At 40.1% G+C, this 14,837-nt stretch overlaps 1 protein-coding gene across 1 annotated transcript in view; it reads right to left on the reverse strand.

The window, feature by feature from the left end:
• usp43b (ubiquitin specific peptidase 43b) overlaps positions 1–14,837 on the reverse strand; it is an 86,726-nt gene that overhangs the window by 43,385 nt on the left and 28,504 nt on the right. The window contains exon 3 of the mRNA XM_016675478.1: positions 2,217–2,320. Coding sequence (XP_016530964.1) covers positions 2,217–2,320 — 104 coding nt within the window. The remainder of the gene's footprint in view (positions 1–2,216; positions 2,321–14,837) is intronic.

The raw sequence follows: 14,837 nt of genomic DNA on the forward strand, positions 1-14,837 counted from the left end.
TGCTGATAACCTTACTGGTTTACAGCTAAATGCATTTGTGATTACGAGAGCAGATTACAGAAAATCTCCCTATGAAACGAATTACAGAGGCATTAACAGACTATTATGAAAACATAAAAAAAAACTTGGCCACTGGCACAGTTAAGTATGCTAATTATTTCAGCACAAGTAAAGGCACAGCAGAGAGTTATGAATACAATTCTTCTCACCTAGGAGAGACTCACATAATGCCGCTTTGTCACGTTGTAGTTTTGTAGTTTGGATCATTTTAATATGCAGAAAAGTCGGATGTAGCAGTTTGGAGTGGAGCAGGAAGCTAGAATCTTTCTTAGCTGCTGAGTGTGAGGTACTGACCAGGGGACGTTTCTTATCCTCTCTGACAACCATTGATTCTTGTTTCGTAGAGAGATGATGCCCGTTTCCATCCATTTTGGGAACCAATCATGTGTCAACAGGGGGCGTTGATGACACAACCCGGAAGAAAAACCTAGGAGCAAGATGGCGGACACCATGAATGTGTCTGTGGTCCCCGTTTGCTGCAGTCCTTGTTGTTTCTTTGTCTTCGGTTTGACCAACCCATTGGGTGACGCAATGGGTGACGTCACGGTTCCTGTTGAAGAACCGGGTGCTCCACAGTGCCCATTAGAACCAGATTTGGTGTTTGGGAACGTCGTTCTTCCAGTGGAAAAACGTGACACTGGTTCAAAATCAAATGTACTTTGGTTTGATAAAGTGCCAGAAAGCTTCATTTTTGAAATAGTCAAACAATATAGGGTGAAATAAACTATATGTCAAATTTGTGTATTTCTATGGCTATAATATTGTAAGTCAAAATATACATAGCTAAATCTTTTTAGAGATAGCTTAAAAGAAAAATAAGCTGATACGGGCTGGGTTGACCACATGGGTTCAGCATGTCGATTTACAGTTTGAATAGATTAAATGAAATGAGATGAAAAAAAGAAAAGCGCAAATGGCAACAAAATGAGTAAACCGATTGGGAAAAGGTTAAACTGACCCAGAGTCTAATGATTTCACGGGTTGGTTTCTGATAGCAAGCTCTGAATTGCTTTAAAAACCACAAAAAATTGCATCATATTCTGGTTTGAACTTTACTTAATGAGCTATAAAAGAAAGTGCAGGCTTTTTTCCAGGTCCAACAATCTGTGACCATATTTGGTTAAATAGAAATCAGCTGGACTTTGCTTACATCTCATCCTGTACGACTTAAAGCCTAATCTGTGATTTTTTGAAGTACCTCAAATTGGGTGTTTGATAGTGAAAATGCATAATTCAATGTGCCATGCCAAGCTGTGAGATCTACATTCACCTTAGCATGGTTGGTACTTTTTGAGTATGGTAGCACATTTTTTCTACAGGCTTGAATACAGACCAAACTAATAGTTTAGATATTTATAATCTCATCTGTTACTCCTGGCATGTGTTGTTGTGAAGCTACCAGAGATGTGATGTTTGTCAGTACAACAGCTAGCTAACATCAGCAGGATAAATCCTTACCAATCGTGTGCATTCAAATATTTCAGAGTGTGTTTTTCATTGATTCGTATTTTATAAATGTGGGATTTCAGTGCCTCCTCTGTGTGCATTACGGAACAAAGTCTCACTATGTTTAATAATAATAATAATGAAGCACCAGAAATTCTCTCTATCTAAGCTGACGACTTAAACAAAAAAGTATAAAATACTAACCACACATGGTATTTTAAACCTCTAAAAAAAAATCCAAGCTATCCCTTTAAAAGTCACAACAATGTGAACCTTGCCTGTGTGCAAGTAGCTTTATAAGTTATGACCTTTGAGTTGACATTTAGACAATCTGAAAAACACAACAGCACCAAATACTGTATGGAAAACATAACTCAAATCAAATAACAGGTTAGTACGTTGGGGGAGTTGCTGGCATTTTGGTTCAGGCACAATAAAAGACACCCCTCTCTGAGCTGGTCAAATACAGAGCACACAAATCTTCTAGGAGAAAATCAAACACATGATGTACCAAACAACCAAGCCACTCTCGGACAATAAAAAAAATAAAATAAAAAAATCCATCAACAAGTGCTTCACACGCCCACGCTCTTCATGGGGGAAATCACCGGGTAGCCGTAAGAGCCCCGCTGTTCCTTTGTTGCCGTGTCGCAGGATTTATTCGAAGCAGATGTGATGGTGGTGTGCTTGCAGTGGAGGACAAAACTCACTTGTACTGAGCCTGGAAGTGCTCCTGGACGAAGCTGTGCTGGGCCCTGGGCTGCTGGGACGGGATTGGGTCGGGACACGGCACCTCGTCAGCTCCGCCGGGACCCTGCGGCACAAGGGGAGGTCACCGTGAACACAGCGGCGTGCGCTTAAAATAATGTCACCTGATAAGTTAGAGAAGCGTTATGCTGATGTGCAAGAAGCAGTTTGAGGTCGTGAAGCTTTTATTTTAGCAATAAATTCAAGTTCAGAGGAAGCAGAGAGGACTGACCTCACACAACTCTAACCCCCACAAACCCTCCTCCTGTCTGTTCCCTTTTATCTGTACACCTACAACAGAGAGGCTGGCCTTGGATGGAGATAAAAGAGGAGCAGAAAAAAGCAGACTGATTACTGAAAGACTTGCAAGGTCACCAAACGAGTGTGGGACGGGGTGCTGTAGACAGAGAGGGACAGACAATAGCCCAGTGATTACAAGGGTTTCCTCATAACCACACTAAGTAAGAGTAAAGTTTATATAGAACCTCGCAAAAGTATTTGACACTTTACAACAACAAAATGTCATTTATATCAGGTTCATTTGTAAAGCAGTGAGACATTTCAAAGTGTTTTACACTTTAAACACTTAACACAGTAACCAAACATCACATTTTGTCAAATATCATCATCAAAATGGTCAAGAAAATCAAACATATTGATCAATGATGCAGTGATTATGAGTCAAAGGCAACTCCTAAAGGCGGGGTTTATCTTCGATAGTTTGTTCCAGATTTGTGGTGCATAGAAGCTGAATGCTGCTTCTCCATGTTTGGTTCTGGATCTGGTGGATGCAGAGCAGAACCAGAACCAGAGGACCTGAGAGGTTCTGAAAGGTTGCTATGACAACAGCAGATCTTTAACGTATTTAGTACTGAAACACTCAGTGATTTATAAACTAAGTGTTTTAAAGTCTATTCTTTGAGCTACAGGGAGCCAGTGAAGGGACTTTAAAACTGGTGTTAAGTGGTTTTAGTTATCCTGGTTTTAGTGAGAACAGCAGCAGCGTTCTGGATCAGCTGCAGCTGGAGGATTGATTTATTAGTCAGACCTGTGAAGACGCTGTTGCAGTAATCAATGCGACTGTAGATAAACGCATGGATGAGTTTCTCTAGATCGCGCTGAGACATCAGTCCTCTAATCCTGGAGATGTTCTTCAGAGTGTGACTTTCTATCACAAAGGCTGTGATAGAAGGCCGACTTTGTAACCATCTTAATGTGGCTATGAAGGTTCAGGTCAGAGTCCATCACTACTCCCAGGTTTCGGGCTGATCGCTGGTTTTTAGCTGTAATAATTAAAGCTGCGCATTGACTCTAGATCGCTCCTCTTTACATCCAAAGATAATAACTTCAGTTGTGTTTCTGTTCAGCTGGAGAAAGTTTTGGCACATCCACACATTTATCTGTTCTAAACATTTATTCGGGGCTTTGGTGGGTTCAGAGTCACCTGTAATGTAGAGCTGTATATCATCTGCATTACTTATTATAACCTGAGCTAGCGGGAGCCTGTACCTGTGGATGTTTATAGGAGGGGGGTCCAGAACTGAACCTTGTGGTACCCCACGTATGATTTCTGTCCACTCTGAAAGGAACCAATGTCCTTGGGATTATTTGTGACTGATTGTGAAAATATTTAGAACCATTTTTACATATAAAATGGTGCTTTGTGTTGTTCTGCCACATCCAGTTTCAATAAAATACATGAAACTTTGTGGTTATAACGTCAACAAACAACAAAACTTGAACTATGAATATTTTTTGCAAGGATTTGTAGTTTTAAAAAAAGTACTTTTCTCAAGCTGATACATATAAGGTTAAAACACTGAACCCTCCCTGGATGGATTTGCCATTTTCTGCTCTTCTATGGAAAAGCACAAAGCTGAGACCAGATCCAGAAAGAAAACAAAGTAATGAACTTTAATTACCTTGAGAAAATGGTGGGAGTTAAATTCAGTTTTCTCTTGACAGGGATTTGGATAATTATGGGCTTGAGTAGCACAAGTGCAGTTAAGGCTCGAGCAAGGCAACACCAAACAGAAACAGCACATCTCAAACCAGAGGTTTACATAAAAAGACACAAACATGTTTTTCCTCACTATTTGAAGGTGACTGGACCGAATTTGTCTTGTTTTAGGTCAGTTAGAATTATAAAAAAATATTGTTATTTACCAAATGCCACAATAACAAGAGAAAGAATATGTCAATCACTGATTTATTAATGCCTTCAGGATCATAAGTTTACATACAGAATAATTGCTGTCTCTTCAAAGGGGCAGTATTATGTAAAATTGTCTCCTTTGAGCTTTACATCATGTTATAATGTTATTCTCTCATCAAAACACACCTGGAGTGTCGTCTTGATTCTTTCATGCATGTTTGAGCAATCTTAAATCTCCATGGCAACCATTCAGCTCTCCAAACCGCCTGGTTGGACCTTTGAGGTGAAGCTCCTCCTCTGAGCTGCAGCTTCAAGCCTTTGAGCTCCCGCCATACAAACCAGCCCTGCCCCTCTTGGCTCCTTCAGACTAGCCAGCAACAATTAGCATCATACAACCTACTCCTCAGAGCAACGCAGGTCAAAACTGTTGCTAAAGGGTTAACAGAGGAGCCATGTGGTGATGACTTCCTGAAGGCAGAGCTTCAGAAAAATCAGGAGTTTTTAAAGAGACAAAGGCCCAATTTCAAGGCGCAAAATTATGAAATCAAATTTTTTTCCAGTCATATTTGATATACGTAGGTTAACATAGCTACTTGATTGTGCTACAAAATGCCTCCATGTGCCTGAGAAACAAATAATGCTGCCCCCTTAACAGAAGCTTAAAATTCACCCCTGACTGGGTCGGAATAAACATCGGCTGGTTCACCACGGACAAAGAGCCGACCTGACCGGGCTGACAGATTTGCGCTCTGCGAGCTTCTCTCAGTTTTGCTCCGTTAACAATTCCTCTGATCTCCTGCTGGCTGCTGCCGTTCCCCGCCTGGCACCTCCACCATTACCTCCACTCTCAAGCCAAGCTGAAAGAACGGGGCGGGAGGTGGAGTGGACGGTCTGCATTTGTCCATGATGTGTGTGAAGCGCATACAAAACAAGACGCCTTGCATTTCACATATAAGCTAAGTCTATTTAAGATTATGCTTGAGACTGAAACCTGACCTGCCTTCTGCGTCTGCTTCATCAGGCACATACAATTCTCCTTTCTTCTTCCTATGAGGGTCAGGGGTTTGTACTTGTTTCTTTGTATTTTCCTCCTCCTTTGTTGGAGCACCAAACTGGAACAGCTCAACACAGCTGATCTTCTTAAAGAGACGGTTTGTGTTTTGTTTTTTTGACATGGGCTTCGATGGAGTTATCGGCAGCTCCGTATATTAGCTACAACAGAGAGCAGAGGTTAGTTGCTACTGAAGAGTTGAGCTAATTTTGGTTGTGCTCCTTCCTTATCTCCTGTTCTATGTATATTCTACTAGAAGATAATCTGCAACTTACTTTTATATTGGTAGCAAATGTCAAGCTTGGGAAGAAAAGGTTGATTTTCTTTTCTATAAACAACAACTAACATTGGAGCCGCTCAGTGTAACGTTATAATTTTAAGGGCTGATGAACAACTATGACTTTATTAAAAAAAAAAAAAAAAAAAAGATTTGTCAATTACAAACTGCTGTGTAATTTTAGATCTAGCTTCTTGTAAGATCGGTAGAAATCTGCTTTGGAACTGTTTTCGTTTTGACAAACTCTCCGGTGAGAGCTAATCTCATTTTGACTCAGACTGTTGCATGCTAAAGTTCAGATGCTAGCCGCGTTTCCCGATATTTCACTAATGTCGGAAATAGAAAATTAGGCAATTCCTGTGTTTCCATTAAATAATAAATGTAATTAAAACTCGCACGTAAATTAGTTTGTTGGTGTGGTAAAACATCATCCTACCACTTCCTGTCATCTTCTTTTTTGTGGTTTCCGTCAGTAGCAACATCTGGTTGTTGATCGCGTGACTACTGTCACACAAAAAAAGTGTTTCCGTTGCAGTTTTGCGAAATACCTCAAACTAACACAAAAACGTTTGATTAAAAAATTATGTGGTCGATGAAAACGCCATACAACCAAACCTGAACAATATCAACTATCCCTTCAAGATAATGTAAAATAAAATCACTAAATACATCTGGATATTTAATACAAAGCAGCAAAGCTTTCCTCTTCCATGTTTTTCTTCCACTAACCTGCTTGCGGATTCCACGGCTATCTTTCCACAGAGATAACAAAACAACTCGGAGTGCAGACCCGGTTGGGCTTATCACCTCTCAGATATTCAAGCCCAGTCCAGCCATGTCAATAGATTGCAAGGTGTCAGCTGTGTGTTAGGAGTACAGGAACACAGAGGCCCACTGAGAGAGAGACAGAGACAGAGAGAGAGAGAGAAGGAGAGGGAGAGCTCAAAGGCTCACTGTCATGTGGTGCAGATTAGCCTTCAGCCGTCTGAACGATCATGTTCAGATACCAGCTCGCCTATCAAAGCTTGTTAGCGCTGCTGGTAACTGAAATCGTTTCACAGGTTGTGAAAATGACCCCAGCAGAGCAGGGCCAGGTGGGGCCAGGCCGGGCCAGGCCGGGGGTCCGTCTCGGGAGTCGCCACGAGTCGCTCCGAAACGGAGATGCAATCTTTAAAATTGCCTGTCAGAAAAAATATGCCTGATAAAAATGCAACCAAACTGGCAGGCAACAGAGGAGGAGCGAGGAAAGGGAAAACAAAAAATATCAAAAGGAGCTATTTTTAGAGAAAGGATGAAAGGAGTGAAGGAAAGGAGAAAAAAGGAGACAAGCAGGGTGTGAAATCTCTTTTTTTTTTTTTTACACATGCTGGGCCTCCGTGTTTATTCTGCAAACGGAGCTCTCACACTTTCACAGTTGGATATGCATTCTGTAGCAACAATGTGTGGGATCCTGACACCTTTCCCACACCTCTGCCTTGTCTTTATTTTATTAATATATATATATAAAAAAATGGCATCATCTTAATCCTCCTTGCAGCAGCACATGTCACAGCTTGCCTCCCTGCTAAGTTGGTGGTGATTTGTGACAAGTGGGAGCATGTTGGCAGAAAAAAAACAACAAAAAAAAAGAAGCAGTGTGGCTAAATTGGAAGTTTGACCATTACATGGTCGGCCTGTTGCTTCCCACACTGGCAGACAAAGTGACTCCACACTAAATCGGCCTTGAACGAGCTTCGTACTCGTTTGTTCTTCTTCCATTTATGTTCTGGGATAATTGTAAACTGATGTGTTTTTGAGTACAAATGATCAAATAAATGTTTTAAAAGGAGCTTCCTCCACTGAAACTTCACAGCTGTTGTGGGTCAGCAAAACTCTTAAAAACCTAAAAGAGTTGCTAGCAGAGAGGCGCCGTTTACAATGGCCTGTGGTGAGACCAGACGAACCGTTTAGCAAATGTGTATTTTATTTTTTTTATATATTTTCTTGGCATTGGGACCAACTCAGATTGATCCTTATCAGTCTATGTTAGTGTTGGGACTCGATTAAAATACTTAACTTAGTTAATTGCTGGGTTTGTAATCATTCACAAGAAATAGTACTTTAGTTGAGAACCATTGATCGACAAAATAAGTGACATTTCCAATTTAAAAAGCCTTTATTACTGCACAATTATCAAATAAATCGACATCTGAGCTGAACAGTGAAGGTATTTATTGTTTTCAATTTGTTATTTGGATTTATCAGATTGATGAAAAGTGAAACCCATTCAGTTTTTTATTAACTCCTGATCCTTAATGAAACATCTTAAATAAATACTTTTGTAGAGAAGTGGACTGTGGACGTCTGTTTAGATGCTTGAACGGCTTTGCTGATAGGCTAACTCCTTTTAGCGTAGAAGCGTTCAATCAGATCGTTTTTCTAAAACAAAAATTAACACCTACTACGCCAAAAGAAGCAGCTTAGTGGCCTGTTGCCATTAGCAGATGTCGTGCGTCAGATTTACAGGCGTACCAGAAACACCATACAAAGTTAGTGTTTAATTGCCTCAAAATTTTTAGCGGGTTAAATAAATCTATGTAATTAATATACTGAAGATTACTCTTATTCTAAAACAAAGAAAATAATCACAGAGCTCACATTTTAACCACCTCTGGCGTCTTACTTTAAGGATTAGTAGAATTTATGCAGCTTGCATGGCTAACATTACTAAAACAACTGACTCTGCATTTATTTTTTTAAGGTCGTAGGTCATTATCAAAGGACTGCCAATGTTTCCAGATTCAGCGTTCTCAGTAAAAGCCAGACAAAACAGAATAAAACACCAACATCCACTTAAATCCCTTTACTTCCTCATTTTTATGTCATGTCTGAACTCTACATTTCATAATTTTTTTTTTTTTTTAGGGAATATTACGGGCCTTTAAATAGTTTAGTTACACTGGATTTCATTTAGGGGCATCGGATGCAGCAGCATTCACAATTATGCAGTACTTTGTGCAGGTCTGCACTCAGGATCTCAGTATTGTACGTTGACGTTTTGGAGCTGTAACAAAGCAAAACAATAAAAACAGTGAAATATTTAGCATATTTAACAGAGGCTATTCTACCGGGGCACAAACCTGCGCAGCAGCTAATCTTAAACACAAGCAAAGCCTGAGAACTGTCTACCGGTGGCTAATCTGTAAGACGACTTGGTGCCAGGAGAGTTGCCTGTGCCAGGCCCCGAGGAGCCTGGGAGAAAATTAAAAAACTCACCCTGGCACCTTGGAGCGACGTAATTGATTTCTAGGATTTAGATAAATGACAACGATACAGAGAGCAGCTGAGCAGTAGCTTAGAGCCCGGGCGCTGGCTCAGCACCGTCAGCAGGAGGCCAGAGTTCACGAGGACTGATATTAGGAGTCAAAAGAAAGAGGAAGAGAGAGAAGGCTGTGATGAATGGTGGTGGGGTCGACTGTTTTGCAGCTCAAAGCTGCTTGGTGGAGGAACAAATTCTGCCTGTAAAAAAAAATAAAATAAAATAAAAAAATAAAAATAAAAAAATAATAATTAATCGTTTGTTCGATTAAAATTAGTTCCAATTGAGTAGTTGATACCTTCCGCTTCAGTTTTTCTTTTAGTGCTGTAGTTTGGCGCCATCCAGCACAGAGTGCTGTTGGTCACCTTGAATTGGAGCCAGTTGATACAGGAATAAAGATGGTGGGGCCATACCAGAACAGGAAAGAAAAAAACGGTGCAAACAGTGTGGAATGCAAAATGAACTTGTTTTTGCAAAATGGAACCTCCTTAAGTTTTACCTTGATGTCATTCAGTCGAGCTCCATGACGGGTTTTACAAAGGCACATTAGAGCCATTGTAGATAAAAATGGAGTACATTTCCTGCAAAAGGATAATCGTAGAAAATTCTTTGACTTTTGAATCTCGCAAATTTGTAAGTTAATTCTTTTCAGAAAATTTATCTCAAAATCAGAGTCAACTTTTCAAACTCAGAAATTTTCTTTTTTTCTTAGGAAATTTCCAAGATTTTTTGCAGAAATTTACCCCTCATTTTTTGTCCATCTAAAGCGATCCATGCAAAAATGACTGATTTGCTACAAAGGTAAAAACAGCATGACAGAAAAGTGGTGGTTAGTAAAATGCAGAAAAACTGCAAGATAATTGCAGTAAAATATTATGCCATGGGGAATAAAGTGTTTCACATATCGTTTCATCTTTTGTTGTATTTGTTTTATGAACACGTTCAAGTTTAATAATGTGAGAAAACCAGCAGCTTTCTGTTTATTAAGTCAGTACTTAATACAGCTGAAACAAAATAGTGTTAAAATTTAATTATGTTTTTTAAATTCAGTGTTGTCCTTCACCTTATGGAAAGACACTCGAAGCTCTTGACACGAGAAATTTCAAGTAATTCAGAAAATGGCTGCTTTTCAATTAATCATTAGACGATCGATAAGATCAATCAACTTTATATTAACTCAATTAATAGCTGTTAATCACAAGGAGATCAACCAAGAGTTTTAAGCCAGCGACGGTAAGTCAAAAAGGTCCTGAACAGATTACCAGACTGTTTGTTCGCTTTGTGAAGGCTTTCAATAATTCACCCCCAAAACATTTTTGCGTGGAGTGATTCCACAACCTCTCAGAGAAAACGCAGACCTCCCATCGTAAGAGACCACCCTCCTCATCCTGATGGGTTTTTGGGGGACATAAGAGGAAGCAAACCATTGAAAAAAAAACCTTGAATAATTCAGGCGAGCCGCAGAAATGCACAGACAAAAAAATCACTATGGAGGAGTGATTGAGAACACGCAAACAGCACCTTGGTCCCCGTGGCGATTGTTATGAGAGGGTCCGAGAACGATGGGCAGCATCCGGTAAGACACAGCATCAGCACATGTGTGTGTGTGTGTGTGTGTGTGTGTGTGTGTGTGTGTGTGTGTGTGTGTTTATTGACAGATGGAGCCAAGAGAGCTATTGAGTAAGTGGTGTATTCAGCTGACATACAGAGTGTTGATAAATAATGGACGGTCTCCCTTGGCGCAGCGTGCTTTCATGCGGTTTTCCTCTCTATAAATAGTCCATAAATAATAGTGAAGCTCGAAGCTTTTCTTTCGGACCCCTCGGCCCATTACTGGCCACATTGTTGAGGGGCAACATGCAGAGAGAACACAGTTCGGCGCAAAAAACTCAAACTGACCTCAGCGTACAGTAGGCCATTGTTGACCGATAGAATAAAAATGGCAGAACAACTCAAGTGTGTCCTCTCAAAGGTCAATAAACTAATTATTAGAGAACATTTTTAACTCTGGGACAAAACGTCATGTCCTGTTACTGGTTTTCACAACTGTTGACTTGTGCTGTGACTCTGTTTCTTTTCAGTCCCTGTCACTGGTGTATTAAAAAAAAAAAAAAAAACTATAACACATAAATAAACAACGTTCAGCCTGGTGGGGCGCAAGTAAAGCCTGGTGGCCCGCCAGGCTTATAATACACTGGAAGAAACCTTCCATTTGGATTTTATTTCAGGGTATCAAACTGCAACAATTCAGATTTGGTTTGCTGGGAGGATGTGATAACCACGTTTTCCAATTAGGCACTACTTTGTGTCTAAGTCGAGGCGAGACAGCACAATACAGGAAGCTTTACTTTCCCAAACTCTGATCACACAATTTGGCTGCACAGCCCACATGCTGAGCAAGAGAGCGGAGAACGTTTCACAGATAAAGGATGCTGACCAAAGCTGCAAGAAATAAATTCAATTAAAATGACAAATGGTGACTGTGGGATTTTCCACATTTTCCTCCTTCACCTTTACAGTTTTTTTTTCCTCAGCTCTGAGGTCGTTTGTCTCAGCTGCCAGTCGGTCACGGCGAGAATGACCCGGTGTTTATTACCTGCTGCAGCATTTCTCTGTCCGAGTTTTAATGCGCCGCTGGGTTCTCTCTGGTTCTCACCAGGAAATGGACAGGATGCTCTAAATAACTTTGAGTATTATTGCGCCTTTGAGTGACATATTTTGGCCATGAACATGTTTTTTCTGTTTTAACTACGGCTCCCTGCGCTGAGGTAGGACTTCTCGTCTCCTCACGCAGCCATTAATCTGCTCGGAAAGAGCCAATCTGCATCTCCGAAGCTCCTGATCTGATGGGATTTATCGCCACGGCAGTAAGTTATTAAATGCCAGCTATATAATTTTTTTGTCTTTTGATGAAAGGCTGCTTTTCTAAATTGGCTTTGGATTGCGCGGCAGGATGGACAATTACAACTTTGGAGTGCGATTGAATTTAATTCAAGACGGCACATTAAAAACTGGACTCGCCGCTCAAATCATTTCAATCAACAGCCGCTTAAATCACTCCAGTCCGGCCCGGTTTCAGCCGATTTAATTGACACGCTCTCTGGAAAAGCCTTCACTCAGCAAATCCGAATCATTTAAACACTCAGCATCGGCGCTTTCTGCCAATCAAACCCAGCGGGTTTGTGGGTAATTCCTAAGTGAGGACCGAGGGGATTTTCTGTAGAATCAAAGAAAAAAAAAAGGAATTAGTTTGTTCATTTACCGTAATGGCTGCACCAAATAAGGCGACGTACGTTGTTCTTCAAGAGTGAAGTGAGTTTAAAAAAATAAATAAATAAATAAAATAAATAAAAAAAAATCGATTAGCTTTTTTTTTTCTCTTTTATTTGTTACACTGTGACCTTAAAAGCTAATTTGAGCTGCTGATTTAAATGTTCATCTGCAGGGTAATTAGAGAGAAGCAGACTCCTTTTCAAAAAAGCAAGCTAGTAGCACGCTTCCTTTTATTCTTATTTAAGGGCCGTCCACAATTGTTGCTGTGGCTGATTGCAGCTATTTGTCCTTGAACTTTAATTTAATCAATAAATCACAGCAGAAGCGTGTGTGTGTGTGTGTGTGTGTGTGTGTGTGTGTGAGAGAACGGGTTTGCTCGGTTTAAAGCCTCATTGTGTCCTCATTGTGTCGCAGTCTGAAAGTCCCGGGTTCACAGATCGGCCTCTAGATTTGACTTTACACACACAATGTTCACGTGAAAAATCACACATGGGTCGAGTTGAGTTTATTTGTTCAACACATTTCAGACGGGAGGCAGTTCAAACTGCTTTACATCATAAAGTCACCGACTGTAAAACAAGCAGCAAACGTCACATTTTCATCAAAATCGCCATATTGATCAAATATGTTGATCAATGTCCCTTTTTCTACTCATCAAAGGCGACTCTAAACAGCTGAGTTTTATGCCTTGATTCAAAGTATGTCAGTGTTTCGGCAGTTTTGCAGTTTTCTGGAAGTTAGTTCCACATTAGCGGAGCATTAAAAGTGAAGCATCACAAGGGAAAACCATGAACTTCCTTTTCCAAAAGAGATATATCAATTCTAAAATAAATCAAGAGCATTTTCCTCATCATTTTCGCTGTGGTCTGTGAAGTAGCACAGCAAGTTTTTAATCCCATTGAGGGATTATTTGTGTGAAAGTTCTTTGTTTTTAAAAAAAAAAGCACTATAAGAGGGATTTTAGAAGCACTTACTGGATGTAAACTTTGTTATCGCAGCTCATCTCATTCCGCCACGCCTCTGTTGAGGGCTTCAGGCTTAAGCGAGTCGATGCTAATCTGGGTTAAAGGTCGGCGAGCACCTCAAACGCAGAGCGGTCACGTTCAAACCCGGCTCTCTCAAAAAACAAAAAAAAAGCTTTTCCAACAAGGTGGGTCTGAGCTGCGGGAAGCTGCTTCGACGTGGGAGGAAAGAGGTGTCAAAAAGAAGAAGCAGCAAGACGAAAAACAAGCACAGTAAAAAAACAAAAAAAGCTCAACAGAACTACGTCTGAACCGTCGTTCACATCCTCGACGGGAACAGGGTGCAGCAAGGAGGAGCTGCTCTGCTGATACGCACTGCTAGAATAACTGATGAGAATCCAAGTTAGAAACTTTGGTGCAACGTCTGGGTCACTGTCTGGGTTTGCTTCTAATTTCGGTGTGAAACTATCCACACAACACAAGTCGGATCGCAAAGATCGCAGGAAGAGGAGCTCTGTTGATTTAGGATGAGATCTTGATTGACCCTCAAAAAATTTATTGTACACTACAGTTACATAAAGCAAAAAGAAAAAAACAAAAGAAAAAAACCACAAGTGGCTTAAAATATTTTCTATTTTAATATATAACAAAGTCATATTTGGGGTTTTTATTCATTAATGGAAGTCAATAGACAGCTTGACATGGAAAAGCTGCAAGAAAGACAGACAGAGCTAACCCAAAGGATGTGGTGACTGCAGATGCTACCATCGGTTTTAGCTGCCAAGTTACCAACATAAGGCAATATAATCTAAAATATACATGTGATATATAAAAGAAAAAGGGACAAAGTGCTTTGCTACTAGTTGTCAAAACTACGATAAATAGATAACAAGGTCAGAAATAAGTTTTAAGTAGTAGAAAAATGGTGAGGGAGAATGAAGTAGGTCAGATATGCTAGCTTGACTATGACTTGATTAACATGTAGATGTGCTGTGGAATTTGGTGTTTCGGTTCAGTTAAAAACAAAAAAGGCGACCCTCACCAACTCTGACAGATCATTAGTAGCAAGTGTTTACATTAGCTAATCAACCAGCGCTGTTTTCAGATGATCACTTATTAATATTTGCAAAAATATACATCAAGCATGAAAACGTAATACTGTCATGTTTTGTTCTTTGTGTGGGAAATGTTTGCATGTTTTTTGGTGTTGAATCCTGAAACACTAGTGGAGCTGCTGTCAGTCTGTTGCTGTGGCAACAGGTCGATGTGTAGCGTAGCCAACAGTGAAAAAAATGAATACAAGTGGTTTTGAGTTGTTTTTAAACGTTTTTTTCTGTTATTTTCCATTTGCATTTTAGCTCTGCACTAAATTAATAATAACTAAATCTCGATACATATTTATTACCTCTTAGAAGGAAATGCACCAATTCGTGTCAAAGCAGCTTTCACCCATCATGGCCACTAACTCCTGTGGTGTCTCAAACTTACCAGCTCATATCTCAGAATTTGAACCTACAGTTGAAGTCTTAAGGTTAAAAACACACAAAAATAAAGACTGTTTTTCTCAC

This window comes from Poecilia formosa, unplaced genomic scaffold, assembly GCF_000485575.1.
Source record: "Poecilia formosa unplaced genomic scaffold, Poecilia_formosa-5.1.2 Scaffold114, whole genome shotgun sequence".
In the NCBI taxonomy this organism is placed as follows: Eukaryota; Metazoa; Chordata; class Actinopteri; order Cyprinodontiformes; family Poeciliidae; genus Poecilia; species Poecilia formosa.